We start from the raw sequence: 24,089 nt of genomic DNA, 5'->3' as shown, positions 1-24,089 counted from the left end.
TTTATATTTTAATTCAAACCACAGCTGTGATATTTGTACAATGAAATCTGAATGGCAAGAATGCAATAAAGCAAAACAAGAATAATATTTAACAGCTTAAATTATAATATTTTGAATTAACTAATAAAAGCTAGAAGAGATTCATGCTACAAATAAATAAGAAAAATTTTGTATACTGACTTACTGTAATTTCTAATAAATTGAGAACTATTGTATATTTGCACTGAAGCTATGTTGAAATGAGTTTTGATACCAATGTAACTATATCCATTTTTATTAATTTTTATAGAAATGTTTTGTTTTTTATCATTTATTAATATTAAAATACAAATTGGTATTAATACACAAATTAAGACATAGTATATGAGATACATACTTAATTTTTGTTTTTGTTTTCAGCAAGTGTTCATCTACCACGCATAGGGCACACAACCAAAGGATTCAACTGGTACGGTACCGAAAGACTAATTCGGAAATATCTTTCATCAAGAGGGATAGCAACATACATGTATCCTTGTGATCTAGAAAGTAATAGCTGTGGTTTACTTTATATGTGGTTAATTTCCTTTGGGATCAATAAAGTACCTATCTATCTATCTATCTATCTATCTATCTCTGTCTCACCTGCATTCCATCAAAATATTAAGTGTTCAGCTTTGGGATGTCCTTGCCATGCCTGTAATATTATTTTATGTAACTAATATAACTCATGTTCTTGCAGCTTGTTGCTCTCATGATCTCATTTAGGCTGGATATTTGAAAGTTCTTTACTCATTTCTTTGTTGCCATCTTTATTTTAGGGTTGTTTGCTTTGATACAGTCAACTCCATACAGTCTTCAGCTTTGATCAGAGGCTGTTTTGTATCTATAAAGATACTTGTGGCAAAGGCTGAAGATCAGAACAGGGGAAACCATCAATTTCAGTCTTAAGCTGAATCAGAGTCAACTGCTTTAAACTATACAGCCAGCTGAGTAGAATGTTTTGTCCACATCCCTGTCATCCTTCAAAGGGGATTGTGAATGTGTATTTAGGATGCCTCAATGAAATTTTATGATTGTTTATAAACAGTTTCTAGGGAGGTATGTTCCACACAATTCTGGATGTGTAGCTTTCTTAGTAACCCAATTTTAAACTTTGATGTTCACAGTGTACTTCCTTCCTTCACCTTCCTTACTTATCCAAATCCAAGATGCATTTCACCCTAAAGGGGAACTGAAGGAAGAAAGGGCATAAATAGGGACTCGAGGTATAGGACTTACAATCTATGACCAATTGTAGCACAGGAACACAAGTACTGACTAAATGGGGTCAGTTCCGATGGCTGCGACTATCATAGGCTGATGGTGAGATGGCCAGTGTGGAGGAGAATACTCTTTGATTTGACCTTTCCACACTACTTATGGACCATGACACTATTGATGGGAGTGACTGCACAATTCTAGTGCCCCATATTGCTGAGGAGAGAGTCTATCAGGTTGTATGGTGTTAACATTGTGCTAAATGGAGTGGTTTAGAATAGACCTGACAAATGCATACATCCTGAAGAACTGTGGCCCAATGAGGGTAGAACTCTCTTCTGTTGAGACTGGAATATCCCTCACTTGTACCATTAACAATAAGCTAGGGGAGCAACCTTGTTCAGTGAAGAATATAGAAGAGCCTACCAGGAACACAACCAGATGTTCCAGTAAAATATGTTCCAACCTCCTGAGGTTGGTCATCAGCAATGTGATGGACAGTGTAATTGTTCTCTATTGTTTAAAAGGGCAAGCGTGCCCTGGAATAAACTTTTAGCAAGCACCCAAATCGAGTATTATCTTGAAAAGGATTTGTGTGGCCATATCAAGCTCATGGAACTCCCTGCTTAACAGTGCTGTTATAATACCCTGGACTCCAAAGTGGCTTACCACCATATTCCCAACAGATTTAGAGATACGCAACAAGTGTTTGCCTTGCCAGCAGCACCTCCATGATCGAATGAAAAAAATGTTAAACTTGTGACAGTTTTTCTGTTTAGGCAAATACACCTCATCAAAAAAAATTTAGAGAACCAATTTCTTAAGTATCTCATTTTCAGTGAATAGTTGCTTTCCCATCAACTACTTGCAGGCAGCCCCTGGGACAAGGTCTCGGCCCCAAACATTGACTGTTTATTCATTTCCACAGATGCTGCCTGACCTGAGTTCTTCCAGCATTTGGATTTCCAGCATTCTCGTGTGCATCATAAGGGGTGTTGGTTGTCAATGCAAATGACACATTTCACTGTATGTTTCCATGTTCATGTGATAAATAAATCTGAATCAGAATTGTTTGAAGTTTGTCAAATCAATGGTCAATTCTATACTGAGGATTTGAATGACATTACTGTAGGGTTTATGTTGTATTACTGCTTCTCAGTCTGATCTGCTGAGGATCTCAAGCCTTTCTTTTCTATTTCCGGTTTCTGGTATTGGCTAACCCACTGTCATCTAAAGGTGGAATAGAAGGAGATTGGAAGAAGGAAGAAAGTGAGAATGCTATAAATATATGCACTTAGAGCTGTAAGCACTGATGTAAATGCTTTTTAATGAGGTAAATCGAACAGGCATAAACAATCCACGTATGTTCAAAGATTCATGTCCATAAATATCCTCAATCATTGTCGGGGCCTACACCCTTGATGCCCCTGATTCTACCATATATCTCTTTTTTTAAATTTTGGACTATAAATTTGAGGTCTATACAGACACAGCAGGAAGAGTTCAAAGTTAACCATTCATTGAGATTTCCTGTCTCCTCTTTAAGTGCTGTGATTTGATGGAGCATATGATAACTTCTTGGTTATGGTGCTTTCAGTGAACTCTACTCTGGGGTCTCTTTTATGAAATTACTTCATCTAATTGCAAAGATTCATTCCTTTACAAGATATGCTAGCTATTATTTCAAAAGGCATCATGCCACCGCAGCTACTTGCGGATCCTCAACTTCTACCACCGAAGCTTCAGCAAATGATGATGAAGAAAACAGAAGCGGGACAGAGAATAATGTGACGGGACAATCAGCAGGAGGTCCAGGCGCTTTGCCAGATTTCATGTCTGGGGTGAACGTTTACTTTTACAATGTACCAGAAGAGAAGATGTTAAGCCGCTATTTGATTACATATCCTTTTATTTTATGTGGTAAGCGTAGCCTGATGTGTTAGCTATATTTCTTAGTGTCATGCTTATGGCAGTCAGAATTACTGAAATAGTCGTTATCTAGTTACTGAGTCTTATAGAAATAACACTGTGGAAACACAATTCCAACTGTCTACCATCCCTTTATACTGATCCAACATTATTCCCAACATTTTATTCTGCCCGTATTCTCATTAACTGTCCCCACCCCCCGTATTGAAAATTTGCAATAAAAATACAATGGGAAGTTTATTCTGTAATCTTAGTGAAATGCTAATTTATTCTATGATTTTGTTATCACAATGTACTTGATTTGAATTTAATCTGCAGTCAGCATGAGTGTTCTCCTTGAATCAAAGCACAAACAGAGTATTAGCAGAGAGCAAATGAACGTGAATACTTTGCAAGTGGACTATATAGGGAAAACCAAAATGATCACTGTATCAGTCAGAACACAGGAATAATGATGAAATGAATGAAACCTTCTTTTGCTCTAAGTGGATTTTAAGTTTCTACTTGAACAGTTCCTCAGCACCAAATATGGCCTCCTTCCTCTCCAGTCCTGCTGGTTATGATAAAGCTATTGTAGAACCCACAGATTAGGATGTAGGTGGCATGACGGTGTAGTGGTTTGTGTAACACTATTAAACACCAGCTGTTGGATCGGGGTTTGATTCCTGCCATTGTCTGTGAGGAGCTTCTACAATTTCCCTGTGACTGCATGGATTTCCTCCTGGTGCTCCGGTGTCCTCCCATATCCCAAAGGTGTACAGGTCAGGGTTAGTGATTTGTGGGCATACTATGTTGATGCCGGAAGCGTTATGACACTTGTGGGTTGCCCAGCACAGTTCTTGCTGATTTGATTTGACTACAGACAACATTCTCTGTATTACACATTAAATAGACCTAAACTGTATGTTTCACTGTAGATGTGACAAATAAGATCTCTCTCTCTTCAGTTGAAGCAGGGTGTACTTAGCAGGATAGTTTGGGAACTTTGTGTGCTACCATACAGGTACAGTTGGCCCTCCGTATCCGCGGGTTCCGCATCCACGGATTCAGCCAACCGCGGATCGAAAATATTTGAAAAAGAAATTCCAGAAAGTTCCAAAAAGCAAAACTTGAATTTGCCGCACACCGAGCACTAAGCTGAATCCACGTGAATGAAGTGATGTGTAGGCATACCCTGCTGTAGCCTCCCGCCATTTCACAGAGTCTCTCTCCAGCACTCATTGTTTGAGCATTGTTCGCCTTGTGTCTCGCTCGTTCACTGCTTGTGTTGTGAGTGAGAGGAAGGAGTTTAAGGCTAGTAAGGGATGGCTGGCTGGCTATGTAAAGCGCTACAGCCTCAAGAGCTTAAAGATCGGGGGGTGGGGGGGGAATCGACATCAGCTGATGCCGAGAGCTCTTCTGGGAACCAGTCCCCCGTGGATACCGAGGGACAAATGTATTCTTTGTGCTTCTTCTGCAAGAGCTTGAGGTTCTCAATGCCATACCAAATGTTCTTCCTCCACTTTGAACAGTCATTAGTCAAGGACTTCTCAGGAGTTAGCAAGAACTTTACAATTTTCTTAAGGAGGTTTCAAAAACACCCTTGCATCTTTTCCCCTGTCCTTTAGATAATGGCTTCCCATGATACCATTCAGTTTAGGGCTTCTGTTTTGAGAGTCTGATATCAGGTATTGAAAAGATGTGATCTGCCCAGTGAAGGTAACTGGGTGTAATTTGGCTTCAGTGCTGGCAATATTGGTCTGGGGAGAATGCAGATGTTGGTTCCCTCATCCAGCCAATGGATTTTGCAGAAAGAGCAATGTTGGTATCTGTCTTACACTTTGGACTGGATGCTGAAGGTAGATCAAATCTCAGAAGCATGCGGTAGGCAGGGATCACTGTTGTATGGTAAAGCATGAGTTTTGTGCCACATCGGAAATTATGATCTGCCTTTCAAACACTGCACTGGTGACTGATCGTTTATACAGATGCTGCCCGACCTGCTGAGTTCCTGCATTGTGTTGTGACTGGTGGCAGTGGTGACGTTCACCTTCAATTTCTGCTTCTGGTGAGAAGTACATGGCTCCAGTTGTATGGGAAATTGTCCACATTTTTCAGAGGAAGTGTTCTGTGGTGGGAGCAGATTGATGGAGGACATATGTTTTGTAAATTCTGAGCGTGTAGTCCATCCTTTTAAATGCCATACTGAATGAGCCGAAGGTGACTTGGAGATTGGCTTCTCAAACTGTAACTACCATATGAATATTACAGCTTGCCAACCATAATCGGAAGTGACATTAGCTCTGTGGAGGCAATGTTGACTGAACAACTCCCATTAGTCTTCAACTTTGTTTGACACATGTCTGTGAAGAGATTGAACCCATTGATAAATATTGTATGCAAGAAGAAGACTGGGAGATTAACGTGGGCAGTCAAATGTGAGGAGGATGTCACACAAAGCTTCCTGTTTGGTGGAGTCAAAAGTTAGGTCCAGAACTATTGCTTGCAATACTCTTACAGATGTCACTTAGAATGGATTTTAAAACAGGTTTACTGTGTGTGTTAACAAATGTGCCTGTGCAGTTCATTTCAATGTTTCAATCAAAGAGAGAAATAAAACATCCCAACAGTATAGGCCAGCAATAAACATATACTTGTAATAATCGGTAGCAAAGCAGCTATTATGCTCTTAAATAATGACACTAATGACTTGAACGTAGATTTCTCTAACTTACAGTACTTTTTCCCTTCCCTCTTCTTCCATGCTCCCTCTTATCACTACTCTTCACCACCCATCACCTCCCCCTGCTGCTCCCTCTCCTTCCCTTTCTCCCAGGGTCCACTCTCCTGTCCTATCAGATTCCTCCATCTTCAGCCATTTACCTTCATCACCTATCACCACTCAGCTTCTCACTTCGTGCCCTCCCCCACCCACCTAGCTTCCCCCTCACCTGGCTTCTAGCTAGTACCCCTACCCTGCCTCCAGCTTCTTATTCTGCATTCCTGATGAAGGTCCTCAGCTTGAAATGCTGACTATTTGTTCCTTTCTATAGATGCTGCCTGACATGCTGAGTTCATCCAGCATTTTGTGTGTGTTACTCTCGATACTAAAGCTACTGCTAGTGTTTATTGGAAAAAGAAATGTAGGTCAGGTAAGATGAAGGCAGTCCAGATTTATGATGTTGAATTGTGTCTTGTGGTTAATCAGACCTAGTTAAGGGTCTAAATTAGTTTTTGCAGAGTCTACACGGAGCTAGTGTGGCCATGTAGCTCTTTTAGCCCCTTTATTCAATAGATGATCCTGATTTAAGTTTAATTAATTAATAAATATGAAATTGAATTGAAAATTAATATCAATAATGATGTACACAAATCTACAGGTTTATTGCATAAACCCATCTGGTTTTCAATTATCCTTCAGGGAAGGAAATCAACATGCTTACTAGTATATTATACCCACACCTGTAACAAAGGTGATTGTTCCCAGTTAAGTGAGAAACCAAACCAATATATCCCAGTGGCTGCTTGTTGAACTGCTGTGGTTCAAGGTGTGTTACTGTCTGCTACATGCTGGTATTTAGGGTTGATAGCAGCAAAGTCCTCGTCTTGGATGGTGTTCAGGGCTTCATTCATCACGTCAATAGCTAGTTGTTGGTTTTCATTACTGGCAGTTGTGCAAGTCCCAGGTAGAGACTCAGGAATACCATCACACTCAGATGTGGAAGGGTTTTTCATTGATGTTTCTGTAACAATTTTGTTTTACCAGTCAGTGCTGTTAGCCCTGAGCTGAACCCCTGAACCTGGAAGACCGGTGGACCACTCATAGTCTGGCCTCTACCCTTTGATCTGTTTGTCATGGGTGACCCTACCAAGAGCCAAAGCATAACTGAGGTAATTGAGGCACACAATGCCTCCAAACCATGACAAGATTGTGGTCCGCTTGGAGGGGTTCAAGGTGACCGATTATCAATTTTCCCAGGGTGATACCCACATGTCATAAACCTGAATTGAAAGAAGATACTGACTGCATTCTTTTAAGTTGTGAATTAATTGTCATTTCCTTTGGGATGATTACTTTCCTTAATTAAAATGCACCTATAATGGTAATGTGGATCGCAATTTCTGTGCTGAAACTACCCACATTGTGGCACAAGTGGATAATTCTAACCAAATGCGGGTAAGCAGGATTAGTTTTTCAGTCAATTTTGTGTTTTTTTCTTTTTATACTATTATTTACATTTTCCCACTTTTTTCTTAAATTATCTCTTGCAATCCTGCAAATCCTGTGTTGAAGTTGTTTCATTTGAGGAGAAAATAGTAAATGTGAGAAGGTTAAGAGGTGAAGGTTGAGTACCCAAGATATGGCTGAAGATATCTAAAAGACAGAAAGTAATTAAGGAAGGTGTTATGGTGGTTATATAAGTATTGACTGATAATGGAAAAAGGAGGTGGTTCAGTATTCAAGCCTTAATTACTTATTGTTTCAGTCTGAAGGAAGACAGAGACAAATCCAAAGAAGGATTGAAAATAAAGTCTAGAATTTTGAAACCACACTGTTAGATCAAGCAGCATCAAATTACAGGATGTGGGGTTTTGTCTGGATGAGAAGCAGGATTACAGCCTGTGCCTCGTGTCCGTGAGAGTAGAAACAGGATGATTTGGCAAATTAATGCATGGCTGAGAAGTTGGTGCAGGGGGCAGGGAGTCAGGTTCTTGGATCATTGGGATCTATTCTGGGGGAGGTATGACCTGTTCAAAAGTGACGGGTTGCACCTGAACCCCAGGGGAACCAATATTCTTGCGGGTAGGTTTGTTAGAGCTGCTGGGGAGGATAAAAACTAATTTGGCAGGGGGTTGGGAACCAGAATGAAGGGACTCAGGATAGGACAGATGGTGGAAAAAGCAAAGATAGCATGCGGTCAGACTGTCAGGAAGGGCAGGCAGATGATGGGACAAAATTGCAGCCAGCAGGACGAGTACCAGTACATTAGGGATGCAGAATCAAAAAGGGTAGTAAGTACAGTACTCAAAGTGTTATATCTTGATGCACAAAGTATAAGAAATAAGGTGGATGACCTTGTTGCACTTTTACAGATTGTCAGGTATGATTTGTGGCAGTCACTGAATCGTGGCTATCGGATGATTGTAGTTGAGAACTAAAAGCCCAAGGTTACATGTTGTTTCAGAGGGATAGGAAGGTAGGAAGAGGGGGTGGTGTGGCTCTACTGATAAAGAACTGCATCAAATTAGTAGAAAGATGTGACTTGGGGGTCAGAAGATGTTGAATCCTTGTGGGCTGAGTTAAGAAACTGCAAGTGCGGCTGGAGAAATAATAAGACCATAGGACATAGGAGTAGAATTAGGCCATCTGGCCCATAGAGTCTGCTCTGCCATTCAATCATGGCTGATCCCTTTTTTTCCCCCTCTCCTCCTCAGCCCCAGTTCCCGGCCTTCTCCCCGAAACCTTTGATGCCACGTCCATTCAAGAACCTATCAATCTCTGCCTTAAATACACCCAATGACCTGGCCTCCATAGCTGAATGTGGCAACAAATTCCACAAATTCACCACCCTTTGGCTAAAGAAATTTCTCGCCATCTCTGTTTTGAAAGGGCGCCCCTTTATGCTGAAGCTGTGCTCTCTTGTCCTAGGCTCTCCCACCATGGGAAACATCCTTTTCCTTTCCACATCTATTCTCTCTAGGCCTTTCAACTTTCGAAAGGTTTCAATGAGATCCCCCCCCGCCCCCATACTTCTGAATTCCGATGAGTACAGACCCAGAGCCATCAAATGTTTCTCGTATGATAACTCTTTGAATCCTGGAATCATCCTTGTGAACTTCCTCTGGACCTTCTCTAATGCCAGCACATCTTTTCCCAAATGAGGGACCCAAAACTGTTCACAATACTCAAGGTGAGGCCTCACCAGTGCCTTATAAAGCCTCTGCATCACATCCTTACTCTTGTATTCTAGACCTCTTCAAATGAATGCTGAAATGGCATTTGTCTTCCCTTCCACCGACTCAACCTGCAAGTTAACCTTCAGAGTGTTCTGAACAAGGATTCCTCTGCATCTCAGATTCCTGGATTTTTTTCCCTATTTAGAAAATATTCTGCACATTTATTTCTACTATCAAAGTGCATGACCAGACATTTTCCAACATTGTATTTCATTTGCCACTTTCTTGCCCATTCTCCTAAGCTGTCTAAGTCCTTCTGCATCCATCATGTTTCCTCAACACTACCTGCCCCTCCACCAATCTTCATATCATCTGCAAACCTGGCAACAAAGCCAATTATTCCTTCATCGAAATCATTGATATACAGCATAAAAAGAAGTGGTCCCAACACTGACCCCTGCGGAACACCACTAGTCACTGGCAGTCAACCAGAAATGATCCTATTTATTCTCACCTGCTGCCTTCTACCAATCAGCAATCTACCAATGCTCTAACCGTGTTAGTAACTTTCCTGTAATACCATGGGCTCTTAACTTGGTAAGCAGCTTATGTGTGGCACCTCGTCAAAGGCCTTCTGAAAGTTCAAATGTACAACATCCATTGCATCTCCTTTATCTATCCTACTTGTAATCTCCTCAAAGATTTCCAACAGGTTCATCAGGCAGGATTTTCCCTGAAGGAAACCATGCTGACTTTGTCCTATCTTGTCCTGTGTCACCAAGTACTCCATCACCTCATCCTTAACAATTGACTCTTAACATCTTTCCAACCACTGGGGTCAGTCTAACTGGTCTATAATTTCCTTTCTGCTGCCTTCCTCCTTTCTTAAAGTGTGGATTGACATTTGCAATTTTCCAGTCCTCTGGCACCATACTAGAGTCCAGTGATTTTTGGAAAGATCATTTCTAATGCCACCAAAATCTCTAATGCTACCTCGTTCAGAACCCAAGGGTGCAGTTCATCTTGTCCGGGTGATTTGTGTAACTTTAGGTCTTTCAGCTTTTTGAGCAGCTTCTCCCTTGTAATAGTAACTACACCCACTTATTTTCCTTCACACACTACAACATGAAGCATACTGTTAGTGTCTTCCACAATGAAGACTGATGCAAAATACTCATTTTACTCAAAATGCTCATAACGGGGGACAGCAGATGGCAGATAAACTAAATGAGTATTTTGCATTAGTCTTCACCGTGGAAGACACTAGCAGTGTGCCAGATGTTGAAGGGTATGAGGGAAGAGAAGTGAGTGCAGTTACTATTACAAGGGAGAAGGTGATCAAAAAGTTGAAAGATCTAAGGGTACATAAGTCACCCGGACCAGACGGATTGTACCCTAGGGTTCCGAAAGAGGTAAGGGTAGAGATTGTGGAGGCATTAGTAACGCTTTCAAAAAATTACAAATGTCACTCGACTCTTTAAGAAAGGAGGGAGGCAGCCTAAAGGAAATTATAGGCAGTGTTATGTACCCCGTAACTAGGTTGCCAAACCAGTAGAAATGGAACACTCACTGGAGTCTGTGATTAATAGGAATTAATAAAGTTTTATTAAAGAAATAAGTAATACAGTACACTAATCACAAGGATATAAATGTAACAGGTTAGCAATGATAATACACACATATACACAGAAATAGGGTAATAGGAATCAACCAAGCTCTATCGCAGTCTAGGGGTAAAATAATCAGTCTTAAGTGAAGCAGACAACAGGAATTCTGCAGATGCTGGAAATTCAAGCAACACGAAGGGTCTCGGCCTGAAACGTTGACTGCACTTCTTCCTAGAGATGCTGCCTGGCCTGCTGCGTTCACCAGCAACTTTGATGTGGGTTGCTTAAGTGAAGCAGAGTTCAGTTCAGTTTAGTGAAGTTTGAAGGAATCGCTGTTGTTGTACCGTGGGGGGGGGGGGGAGAGAGAGAGAGAGAGAGAGAGTGAGAGATGCAGTTGGTTTCAGGCAGACCTTTTGATGTCTTCTGATCCCGCTGTGGTCACTGACTGTGACCTCTCCATTCTGGATACAATCGTTCTTCCGCGGTGAACCCGGCACCCAGGCAAGGGCGGACACACACCCCAGGTTCCCACTGATCGTATCTTTACACCCTCTGAGCCTCTGACCAATTCCTGCGAACCAGTCCTCCAAACACTCACCAACTTGTGGGGGCACACTGCTCTTTCCAGGGTCTTGTGGTGTCTCGTGCCTAAGCAAACCTGCTCTTTTTATCCCCCTGCTGGGGTATCACCTGTCCATCAAACTTCAAACAGTTCAGGTTCAAAGCAAACGGTCTGTCAATATCTGAATTTTTTCTTTCTCATTAATCTCTCTCTTCTCTCTTATTAGCATTTTGAATGTTTCTCCATTGTCTTCCGTTATCTCTCTCATGAGCATCATCCGTCTGGTAGCTCTGCTTGGCGTCACACGTGACAGCAGTTAGCCAATTGTTAAAGATAAGGTTATGGAGTACTTGGTGACACGGGACAAGATAGGACAAAGTCAGCGTGGTTTCCTTAAGGGTGAATCTTGCCTTTCGAACCTGTTGGAATTCTTTGAGGAGAATACAAATAGGATAGATAAAGGGGATGGAGTGGATGTTGTATATTTGGACTTTAAGAAGGCCTTTGACAAGGTGCCACACATGAGGCTACTTACCAAGTTAGGAACCCATGGCATTACAGGAAAGTTACTGGCACAGTTAGAGCTTTGACTGATTGTTAGGAGGCACCGAGTGGGAATATAAGGATCCTTTTCTGGTTGGCTGCCAGTGAGTAGTGGTGTTCTGCAGGGGTGGGTGTTGGGATCATTTCTTTTTATGCTGTATATCAATGATTTAAATGATGGCATAGATTGCTTTGTTGCCAAGTTTGCAGGTGATATGAAGATTGGTGGGGGCAGATAGTGTTGAGGAACCAGGTAGGCTGCAGAAGGCCTTAGGTTGGGAGAATGGGCAAGAAAGTGGGAAATTAAATACAATATTGGAAAATGCATGGCCATGCACTTTGGTAGTTGAAATAAATGTGCTTACTATTTTCTAAATGGGAGGGGGGGGGGATCCAAAAATCTGAGATGCAAAGGGACTTCGGAGTCCTTGTGCAGAACACCCTAAAGGTTAACTTGCAGGCTGAGTCAGCGGTGAGGAAGGCAAATGCAACATTAGTATTCATTTCAAGAAGTCTAGAACACAGGATCAAGGATGTGATGCTGAGGCTTTATAAGGCCCTGGTGAGGCCTCACCTCGAGTATTATGAACAGTTTTGGGCTCCTCATCTGAGAAATGATGTGCTGGCATTGCAGAGGGTTCAGAGGAGGTTCACAAGGATGATTCTAGGAATGAAAGGGTTATCATACATGAAATGTTTGATGGCGCTGGGTCTGTACTCGCTGGAATTTAGAAGGATGAGGGGGGAATCTCATTGAAACCTTTGGAATGTTGAAAAGCCTAGACAGAGTAGATGTGGAATGGATATTTCCCATAGTGGGTGAGTCTAGGACAAGAGGGCACAGCCTCAGCATAAAGATTTAAAACAGAGATGCAGAAAAATTTCTTTAGCCAGAGGGTGGTGAATTTGTGGAACTTATTACCACGGGCAGCTGTGAAGGCCAGGTTGTTGGGTGTTTTTAAGGCAGAACTTGATTGAGCATGGCATCAAAGGTTACAAGGAGAAGGTTGAGGAGGGAGAAAAAGGATCAGCCAAGATTGAATGGTGCAGCAGACTCGATGGGCCAAATGGCCTAATTCTCTTTCTATGTCTTATGGTCTTATCTAGAGCAGTTTCATTCGTTTGAGTTGGATTGGTGTATTTTAATAGAAGGGTAAGTAAAGGTAAGTAGTTTGTTTTTTTCACCTCATTTGCTACTTTTATTCATGCCCATTGTTAGTGGTTTAAAAAAGAGCATAATTTTTTTTTAAATCTTAAAATTGATCAGTTTTTTCATTATAAATGTCTCTGATTATCAGAAACATTTGGAAATGCTAGAAGAGACTGTCTGACAGCACTATCTGTTGAAATCTTATCAGGCTTAGTTTCTGTCAGTTGCCCAACTTCTGTTTGTGAAATAGCCACAGTAATGAAAGGCAATCCAGGATAAGAATCAGATTTATTACTCTGAGATACGACATGAAATGTGTTCTTTTGTGGCAGCAGTACAGTGCAAAGACATAAAATTACTGTAAATCATACAAATAAAATGATGCAAGGAGAGGAATAATGAGATGATGTTCATGGAGGGCAAGATGGAGGAGTGACAGGGGTGAGGAAGCTCTTCCTGCATCATTGACTGTGGGTCCTCAGGTTCCTCTTCCTCTTCCATGATGGTAGTAAAGAGAAGAGAGTATGTCCTGGAAGGTGAGAGTCCTCAGTGATTGATGCCACCTTCCTGAGGCATCATCTCTTGAAGATGGGTTTGGTTGTGCCTGTGATTGAACTGGCTGCATCTATAATGCTCTGCTGCTGCTTGTGATCCTGTGCATAGGAGACTCTATATCAGGCAGTGATGCAGCTAGTCAGAATGCTCTCTACTGTACGTCTACAGAAATTTGCAAGATGTGTAAAATCCCCTTGAACTCGTAATGCAGTAGAACCACTGGAATACCTTCATGATTGCATCAATGCGTGTTGGGCCTGGATGGATCCTTAGAGGTGATGGACACAGAGAAACTTTAAGCTGCTCCTCCCTTTCCACTGCTGACCCCTCAGTGAGAGCTGGTGTGTGTGTGTTCTGCAAGTTTTTTTTTTCTTCCTGACGTTCACAGTTTCTTTCTTGGTCTCGATGAAGTTGAGTGCAAGGTGAAAAGAATGCAAGACATGATTCATGAACAGCACGTTCTTGCTCATGTAGAGGTGCAATGTAATCTCAAACCATGTTGTGTTTTGACTTTAGGAATTGCAAAGCTGTCTGCAGGAGAATCCCGAAGCAGTGCTGGTTCAAGTGCAATGGCTGAAAGCATGTTTCTCAAAGCAGCAGAAGGTTAATACTTCTTCGTATGAAATAAAACAATAATTTTTAGTGAATTCCATGAAGCAAAAGTCATTCAGGAAGCATTCTGAAGATATGTAAATATAGGACTGGCATAAATGCGTAATTTATGGCTAACCATGTCTGCTTTAGTTTATTAAAGAATTTTGAATATTGATTTCCATGGTTTGAGTTTGTTTTTAATTTGGTATTTGTTTTGGCACTGAAACGTTCACAGTACATGTTCTGTCAGTTTCTACTTGTGTTTGGCTGGGGTTTATTTTTTTCAAACTCAAATTGCAAAACACTCGTATTTCATGATGCCTTCCCCCATTTGGAAGGTTAATAGCCTGTTGATTATCATACAGGACGAACAATTAAGAGGTGAGGCAGAAGAGGATGAGGATGCAGTTTATTTTGTCAGTTATTATAGAATATGAAATGCCAAAGCAAGAAATAAAATGTAGGTGACAACGGTGCTATTTAATTGAGTTATGCATGTATTGGGATTAATTCAGAAATAAAACATGGATTTAGGTTTTAAAAATGTCAGGCAATCTAGGTGGATCTTGTCCAGTGCTTCCTTCTGCAGAAATCCAGTAGCAAATGTTTATGCTGATGTGCGATGTCATAGAGTGGATAACTGAAAGACTGCCCATAATCAAACAAGTTAGGAGTATTGCTTGATGCAGAATTAACACTGTATACCATCAAGAAATAAGCTATATTTTTGTACCATATCCATAAAATCTTAACATGTTGTATCGTTTAATCCTTCTGGAAAAGCAAAAGTTCAGTGAGATGTCTGAAACAACAAAGCATTAACTGTTCAAAAAAAGCTGTAGGAAGGAATAAAGCACTATCATAAAGCCAGATCAAAATAGAAGAGGGAGGGAGGGAGGAAGAGTCTAATATATCTATTTTTCGGAGTTTATTTGATGGAAAACTCAGAATAAGTAATTACTCATTTGCTATTATAACCATATAACAATTACAGCACGGAAACAGGCCATCTTGGCCCTTCTAATCCGTGCTGAACTCTTACCCTCTCCTAGTCCCACCGACCTGCACTCAGCCCATAACCCTCCATGAACCTATTCTTCACCATACTTGAAAACTCTACCTGTGATGGACTGGGCTGTGGTTACCTCTCACTGCAGATTCAGCTGGTCCCAAGCAGGGCAGGTGCCATAACTGTCAGAATTATCTCAGAATTATCTTAACCTTTCAAGTTTAAGTTTAATTGTCATTCAATGAATACAGCCAAATGAAACAGCCAAGGTGCAAAACACAGAACCAATAGTCACACACAGCACATATAAGATAGCAGTAAGATACAGTCACACAAGAAATATAGTCCATGGCCCTGAGTTCATGAATGCTGCAGCAGCCTGCAGTCAAACACAAAAAAAAAGCTTGTCTTCTGCTGATCGAACATTGGAGAGCAGCTGACTCTGCCGACGTGGAATCCATGTCACTCCGCCTCCAGCAGCAACCCAACGACTCTGCCAACAGGTGACACTGTGGCTTGAGGTCTAGTCCTTACCATGACCGAGGTCACGCAGCTCCGTCCACCGTCCACCATCCACCAATGAACCAGGGAATCGGACCTGCAACATTCCACATTACCAATGTCCAATGGGTCCTGTGATCACAAGAAAAGCGACTGAGCCAATTCCTCACTGTTAGGCTGCACACTGCACTGGGTCCAGATCCTCCAGTTTCTCTGCCAACAAACAACTCGCTGATAGGATATACCTGCAATACTTTAAGTTCTTAATGTCCAGCAGGAACTTATGATTGTAAAAAATACATTAAAAAAAGACAATAACCCCTTTCATTGATCCCATAGAAGCCTCTGCATCCAAGCACACTGCCATTTTACTGGTTTATTTACTGAACTTGCAGACATATAGAAAAAAAATTATATTTCAAACTAGAAGTAAATTTATTATCAAAAATACATTCAGTATGTATCACCATATTACTGAAAGTTTCATCAGATGCATAAAGTGTAAAAGAGAGGTGAGGGTGAATAGCGAACTGCTGGAGAGGTCATAATGGGAGACAATGAAATAGTGGACAAACTGAATAAGAATTTTGCATCAGTCTTCACTGTGGAAGACACTAGCAGTATGGTGGAAGTTCCAGGTGTCAGGGGTCATGAAGTGTGTGAAGTTACCGTAACTAGAGAGAAGATTCTTGGGAAACTGGAAGGTCTGATGGTAGATAAGTCACCTGGACCAGATGGTGTACACCCCAGTTTTCTGAAAGTTGTGGCTGAAAAGATTGTGGAGCATTACTAATGATCTTTCAAGAATCACTATATTCGAGAATGGTTCTGGAAGACTAGAAAATTGCAAAAGTCACCCACTCTTCGGGAAGGGAGAGAGACAGAAGAAAGGAAACTATAGGCCAGCTATTCTGACCTCAGTGGTTTGGAAGTTGTTGGAGTTGATTGTTAAGGACGTGGTTTTTGGGGTACTCGGAGGCACATGATAAAATAGGCCGTAGTCAGCATGGTTTCCTTAAGGGAAAATCCTACCTGACAAATCTATTGGAATTCTTTGAAGAAGTAACAAGCAGGACAGACAATGGAGAATCGGTTGATGCTGTGTGCTTGCATTTTTAGAAGGCCTTTGACAAGGTGCCACACTGAGGCTTGTTAACAGGCTATGAGCCCATGGTATTACAGGAATGACTCTAGCATGGATAAAGCAGTGGCTGATTGGCAGGAGGCAAAGAGTGGGTATGAAGAGAGCTTTTTCTGACTGGCTGCCAGGGAGTAGTGGTGTTTCACAGGGGTCTGTGTTGGAACCGATTCTTTATACGTTATATGTCAATGATTTGGATGATGGAATTGATGGCTTTGTTGCAAAGTTTGCAGACAACATGAAGATAGGTGGAGGGTAAGGTAGCTTTGAGGAAGCAGAGGGGCTATGGAAGCACTTAGACAGATGAGGAGAATGAGCATAGAAGTGGCAGATGGAATACAGTGTTGAGAAGTGTATGGTCATGCACTTTGGTAGAAGAAATGAAAGAGTTGACTGTTTTCTATATGGAGTGAAAATACTGAGGTGCAAATGGACTTGGGAGTCCTTGTGCAGGATTCCCTAAAGGTTAATTTGCAGGTTGAGCCTGTTGAAGAAGATGTTAGCATTCATTTCAAGAGGACTAGAATATAAAAGCAAGGATATCATGTTGAAACTTTATAAAGCACTGGTGAGACCTCACTTGGAGTATTGTGAGCAGGTTTGGGTCTTTTATTTTAGAAAGGATGTGTTGAAACTGGAGACAGTTCAAAGGAGGTTCACGAAAATGATTCCAGGATTGAGTAGTTTGTCATATGAAGAGCATTTGGTGGCTCAGGGACTGTATTCACTAGAATTCAGAAGAATGATGGGTGACCTCATTGAAACCTATCAAATGGTGAAAAGCCTTGATAGAGTGGATGTGGAGAGGATGTTTCCTATGGTGTGAGAGTCTCAGACCAGAGGACATAGCCTCAGAATAGAGGGGCATCCCTTTAGAACAGAGATGAGGAGGAACTTCTTTAGCCAGAGAGTGGTAAATCAGTGGAATTCTTTGCCACAGGCAGCTGTGGAGGCCAAATCTTTATGTATATTTAAGGAACAGGTTGATAAGATTCTTGACTGATAGGGCATGAGGGGATATGGGGAGAAGTCAGGAGATTGAGGCTGAGAGGAAATAACGGAATAGACTCAATAGGCCAAATGGCCTAATTCTGCTCTTATATCATATGGTCTTGTATTACAACCGAGATTAGTTTTCTTGTGGGCATACTCAGTAAATCCAAGAACCATTAAATAATCAATGAAACACAACAGGCTGAGCAAACAACGAATGTGCAAAAGACAACCAACTGTGCAAATACAGGAGGGAGAAAAAATAAGCAATAAATATTGAGAACATGAGATGAAGAGTCCTTGAAAATAAGTCTAAAGGGAACATTTCAGTGATGGGCAAGTGAAGTGGGATGAAAGTAGCCCAATTGGTTAAAGAGTCTGAGGGTTGAGGGTAATAATCATTCCTGAACCTGGTAGTGTGAGTTCTGAGGCTCCTGTACCCTTTTCCTGATCGAAATGAAGGAAAAAGTAGATGTGTCTAATTAAAAAGCATCAGAAAGTATCTGGGAAGCAAAAATATTTAATATTTCAAGGAAAATGTATTGACAGAAGTAAAATTTTCTGTAAATTGAACTCTCGCAGTTTGTAGCTCATAACTTTTGGGAAATCAATATTAACCTTGATTTATATCTAACTAAGTAAAATATACTCTTCTACATATATGGTGCCACTAACATAGAAAAAAATACTATGACCTTTCACATGAAAAATATCAAACAAAAACCTCACACCAAGTACATAAGATTTTACACATAACCAAAAGGGAAGTTTTGGGCCAAACCATAGCCACCTAAGATGCAGTGATTAAATCCTTAGATGACCAAAAGCTGAAATTAGGGTTTTGCCCTTTTCTTGCAGAAATATACAACCAGATCGATATTCAGAGCAAAGAAGTTCAATGTTCAAAGTAAAGTAAATGTATTATCAAAGTACATATGTGTCACCATATACGACCCAGAGATTCATTTTCTTGTGGGCATACTCAGTAAATCAGTGAATTCGAATGAATCAAGGACAGTGGAAGCAGACAAACCAACTGTCTTTGTTCTTGCCGTGTGCTTGAAGGAGATGGAGGTTGTCATTTTACCCATACCAAACAGGTCAAAGGGTAGAGGACAGAGTAAGAGTGGTTTATGGGTCCTCCAAGTTCATGGGTTCAGTTCAGGGCTAACACCCCTGAATGGTAAAACAAAATTATTACAGAAACAGCAAAGAGGAATCCATCTACATCTGAGTGTGATGGTACTCTTGAGCCTCCACCCGGGACTTGCATGACTGACGGTAGTGAAAACTGAGAGGAAACTACTGACATGATGAAGGAAGCCCTGAACATCACCAGAAATGGAGGACCTTCATTGCTGCTCTAAGCACCAGTGCGTAACAGGCAAGACTCTATAGGTTCACTTTACTGTTATTACCTTTTCTATTCTTTGACTGTTCACAGAGGGTCAGAAAACTTAGTAGGTGTGCACACAGGTTGTATAAATTGACGTGTTCTCCCATTGAGACAATAAAGGTACTTGTCGGTAATTACAGATTCTCTCTGTGCCTCTCTGATCATTTTGCTAAGGGGTAGATCCTTGTAGCAATAATGACAGGGCCAAAGAGGAATTTGAAAGCAAGAGCAAGAATTTTACATTGAGGGGACTTCTTAAGCAGATGTTTGTGTTGGTTGACTGGCATCAAGAGCTAGGAATTGAATGGGGAAGGGCGAAGCTTGATAGGTATTTGAAAATCTGTGATAATAAGATATGAATCAGCTCAAGTTTAAAGAGAGTCGGATAAGGGAATCATATAAAGAGAGAAGCAAAACACATTTTAGGATTTTGATTGCAGATACATTGATAGAGAATCAAATCAGATGATGACTTAATAGAAAACATTCAATGATGGGGTGATAAGAGGTCTGAAACTCTTAGTGTCAAATTTATTATTGATTTCCAAAAGAGATCACCAAGAAGGATGGCACTATACTGTAAATGAAGCAAAAGAAAAAATCCAAAGCCAAGTTGTATATTGCTTTCTTCCTGAGTTTTGATGAAAGGTCATTAAAAGAAATGTTAAGTCAGTTTCACTCTCCACAGATGCTGGCTGGCCTATTGATTCTTTCTAAAAACTTTTAAAAGTTTGTTGTTCCTGTGGACTTACTGATTTTTTTTGGTGGTATTGCTGGCAGGGTGGTATTTATTGCTCTAAAGTAGATGGTGATTGCAAATCACCCTCTTGATAAAGATAAGGAGCTAAGTATCCAAAGCAGTATGATATGTGACTTAGAACCCAAAAGTAGTGGCATTTTCATGCATCTGCTGCCCATGTCTTCCTTGAAGGTAGAGATTTGGGTGATATTGTTGGCCTAACCCAGATGAAAAACCACAGAGTGTTCTGCAGATTTACACAGAACTGTCACAGTGTGCTGTTGGTGAAGAGAGTGAATGTTTTGTTGCTGAATGGAGGTGAAATCAGGCAGCCAGATTGGTCTTGGGTATTGCTGAGCTTCTTGAGATTTGCTGAAACTGCAATCAAAGCAAGCAGGAAAGGTTCCCACTGAGCTCCTGACTAGGTAATTAGAAAGACCACAGGAATTTGGGTGGTATCAGAGATTCTTTTCCTAAACTATCCTGGCATTATCAACCAGTGGCCATTGGGGTATCCAACTATTGCAATACAACACCTCTCATTTTAGTGCTTATGATTTTAAAAGAAGCAGGTAGTATAGTGGCATAGCAGGTAGTGCAGATGTCTCTCAGCTCAGATGACAATGTTTGATCCTGACCCTGGCTACTGTCTGTGTGGCATTTGTGTGCTTTCCCGTGACCATGTGTCTTTCTCACAAATGCTTTGGATGTGCTGATGGGTTTAATAGTAACTGTAAAATTATCCCCAGTGCAGCTGGACAGATATAGAATCAGAGTGGGGTTGATAGGTAAATGAGAGAGAATAGGAACAACATGTGAATTCTCTGAATCAGGTAGCATAGTTCCAATGGCTCAAAGACCTCCTTTACATCATCAGAAAATATGGAAATATAAATATTAAAAATGCATATCTGTGATGTATTCCACAATAAACCAATTAAATTCTTGTCTCAACCATGTTTCTATAATACAAACATGTCCATGCATTTAAAAAGTAGTAATGCTCAAAGTCTAATGAACAAGTCCCAATGTTGACTTGTGGCTCTTTATCAACGTATAGATCTGAAGACATAGGAGGAAAGTTAGGTCATTTGGTCCACCAAGTTTGCTCCACCATTTGATTGTGCCTGATTTACTTTCTCTCTCAATCCTATTCTCCTACCTTCTCCCCGTAATGTTTGACAGCCTGACTAATAAAGAACCTATTAACCTCCGCTCTAAAAATGCCCAATGACTTGGCTTCCATGCATGTGACAATGAGTTTCACAAATTCACCACCCTCTGACTAAAGAAATTCCTCCTCATCTTTGTTCTAAAGTAACATCCTTCTACTTTGAAGCTGAGCCCTCTGGTCCTGGACTCTCCTCTCCATGTCCACTCTCTCGTCCTTTCAGTATTTGGTAGCTTTCAATGGGATTCCCTCTCATTCTTCTAAACTATAGTTAGTAAAGACCCAGAGGCATCAAATGCTCCTCATCAATTAACCATTCCATTCCTGGGATAATTTTTGTAAGCTTCCTTTGAACCCAGCACATCCTTTCTTAACTAAGAGGCCCAAAACTTCTCACAATACTCTAAGTCTGGTCTGACTAATGTCTTATAAAGCCTCAGCATTTCATCCTGGTTTTCGTATTCTAGTCCTCTCAAAATGAATGCTAATATTTAATTTGCTTTCCTTACTACCAACTATGATATATTGACTATCCTGTTGTACATACTATTTATTATAAATTACTATAAATTGCACATTTAGATAGAGACATAACGTAAAGAGTTTTACTCCTCATGTATATGAGGGATGTAAGTCAGTTCAATTCAATCTGCAAGTTAAGCTTTAGGAAATCCTACACCAAAACTCCCAAGTCCCTTTGCATCTCCTATTTCCGAATCCACCCCCTTACTCCCATTTAGAAAATAGTCTACCAAAGAGGCCTGGCAATACAATTCCTTAATCCATACTCCAACTTTCACTTCTTTGCCCATTCTCCGAATCTGTCCAAGTCCTCTGTAGACTTGCTGCTACCTCAGTTTCACCTACCCCTCCACCTATCTTTGTACTATTTGCAGACTTGGCCACAAAGCAATCAATTCCATCATCCAGATCATTAACATAAGGTGAAATGTAGTGCACTCAACACTGACCCCTGTAGAACACCACTAGCCATTGGCAGTCAACTTGAAAAGGCTCTTTTTATACTCACTCTTGAATTCTGCCAGTGAGGCAATTTTCTGTCATGCTAATATCTTTCTAGTAATACCATGGACTTTCATGGTGTTTAGCAGCCTGAGGTTGTGACCTTTGGATCACTTTAATGCAATGATTCAGTTTGTGATTCAAACCATTAGGATATTGACTCTTGTGGACAGATGCTGAGATAATTTGGACTGTAGTAATGAGAGGGAAGTATCTAAGGCTGCTGTCTGAGCAACCATGACTATGACTGGAGCACCATTGTGATGCAGCTTATCGGTGTATTGCCTTTCAGCTCTGATGACCCAGTTTAAATTCTGATCTATGGTGCTGCTCTGTGGAATTTGCACATATTGCCCCCCGTGAGTACATGGGGTTCCTCAAGGTGTTCCAGTTACCTTCCATATCCCAAAGATGTTTTAGTCATTAGGTTAATTTGGCATCTATAAAGTGAGTATTTAGGTGAGTGGTAGAATATCAGGAGAGTTGAGGGGAACATTCAAACTTCAAAGTAAATTTATTATCAAAGTATGTATGTCACCAGACACAACCCTGAGATTCATTTTCTTGCAGGCATTCACATTAGAACAAAGAAATACAACAAAGAAAAACAACACACAAGGATGACAAGTAACCAATGTGCTAAAGAAGACAAACTGTGCAAGTACAAAAAAAAGTAAATATAATACTGAGAACGAGTTGTAGAATCCTTGAAAGTGAGGAAAATAGGTCGGGAGGAGAGAGAGCCGTGTGCCGCGCGTGCGCAGCCCTCCAGTGAAAGATGATATCATATCCGTTAAATAGAGGCCGTGGACAATTCTGATTTGATGGAGACTGACGTGAAAGCACAGAGGAACATCTGGTGAAATTTCTGAAATGCCAGTTCGCTGCTGTTGTTACTGTGCAATCGGGAATCTTTCGGAGGGAAGGCCTCAAAATCCCTGACTTTGCCTGCTGCTGGCAACCGAGATTGAGGTCGAATCGTTTGGATAGAGATGGCACTCAGTACTCGGTGTTGGAGAGCTGATCAGAGCTCGAAGTTTTCGGACGACTCAGAGTCGGACCGTGGTCGGGTATGGCAGGGAGAGTTTTTCTTCCTTCTCCTGTCTGCGTGAGATGTGGGACATTTGAGAGACTTTGAACTTTTACTGTGCTCATGGACTTCTTCATCAAGTTATGGTATTGTTGCACTGTTGTAACTATATGTTACAATTATGTGGTTTTGTTAGTTTTTTTCAGTCTTGGTGTGTCCTGTGCTTCTGCGATATCACACCGGAGGAAATATTATATCATCTCTTAATGCATGCATTACTAAATGACAATAAAAGAGGACTGCGTGTCTTTACAATCTAAATAAAATAAGGTTGCTGTATGGTTATTGTGATTGGGTGTTTGATGGTTGGGCAGACAGCATGTGGTGAAAGGCCCATTTTTGTGGTATATGACTCAGTGACTGGCAAGAACGAGAACTGACTAAAGTGGTTTCTAAAGAAGTTTAAGTGGGGCAAATTATATGGAAGGCAAGTTTGAGGAAAGAAAGGAAGAGAATGAAATTAGCAATGGGACACGTTGAGCCCTAGATTGAAAATATGGGCGAAGCCAGGCTTGATAGAAAGAGTGAACACATCTGGTTTTTGAGGAAGGAAATGTATCATGGGCAATTGGTAGGAACTTTACAGAATTAATGCCTCTGTAAAACTCTAAGATGTAGATCACAGACTGGTACAGGTAGACTGGAAAAGTGGACATTGTGCAGGAAGAGTGGATTCATTAATCTGCGTTTGAGGTCTACCTAGTAAACAGTGTAATTTATTTTCTGGAATACAGAAGCCATGTAGAGAAGAACTTTAAATTTCCCAAGAACTGTCACTGCAGAACAGCCTGGCCTGCTGAGTCTCTCCAGCATTTTCTGCTTGGATTTCCAGTAGCTGCAATCTTTCTTGTCTTAAATCCTTCCTAATTAGTGACACTGCGTTTGGAGCTGCCGTTACACTTTGTACCCGATAGTTAAAAACAAGACTTTGTTTGGCAAGGTAAACGTCAGGCTGGCAGCTTGATTGCTA

The 24,089-nt window shown here is 40.9% G+C and overlaps 1 protein-coding gene across 5 annotated transcripts in view; it reads left to right on the top strand.

Moving 5' to 3' along the window:
- chd1l (chromodomain helicase DNA binding protein 1-like) overlaps positions 1 to 14,224 on the top strand; it is a 102,338-nt gene extending 88,114 nt beyond the window's left edge. For 2 of the 5 annotated variants that reach the window (XM_072260116.1, XM_072260115.1), the window contains exons 22-25: positions 400 to 508; positions 2,915 to 3,139; positions 7,243 to 7,324; positions 13,979 to 14,224. In XM_072260116.1, coding sequence (XP_072116217.1) covers positions 400 to 508; positions 2,915 to 3,139; positions 7,243 to 7,324; positions 13,979 to 14,098 — 536 coding nt within the window. In that variant the 3' untranslated portion in view covers positions 14,099 to 14,224. Of the gene's footprint in view, positions 1 to 399; positions 509 to 2,914; positions 3,140 to 7,242; positions 7,325 to 13,978 lie in introns of those variants that run through there. The other 3 variants (XR_011886284.1, XR_011886283.1, XM_072260117.1) reach the window with 2 other exon arrangements.
- The last annotated feature ends 9,865 nt before the right edge of the window (positions 14,225 to 24,089 follow it).

The sequence above is a fragment of the Mobula birostris genome, chromosome 6, assembly GCF_030028105.1.
Source record: "Mobula birostris isolate sMobBir1 chromosome 6, sMobBir1.hap1, whole genome shotgun sequence".
In the NCBI taxonomy this organism is placed as follows: domain Eukaryota; kingdom Metazoa; phylum Chordata; class Chondrichthyes; order Myliobatiformes; family Myliobatidae; genus Mobula; species Mobula birostris.
Note: the sequence above shows the minus strand (reverse complement) of the source record. Positions and strands in the feature narration are given on the sequence as shown.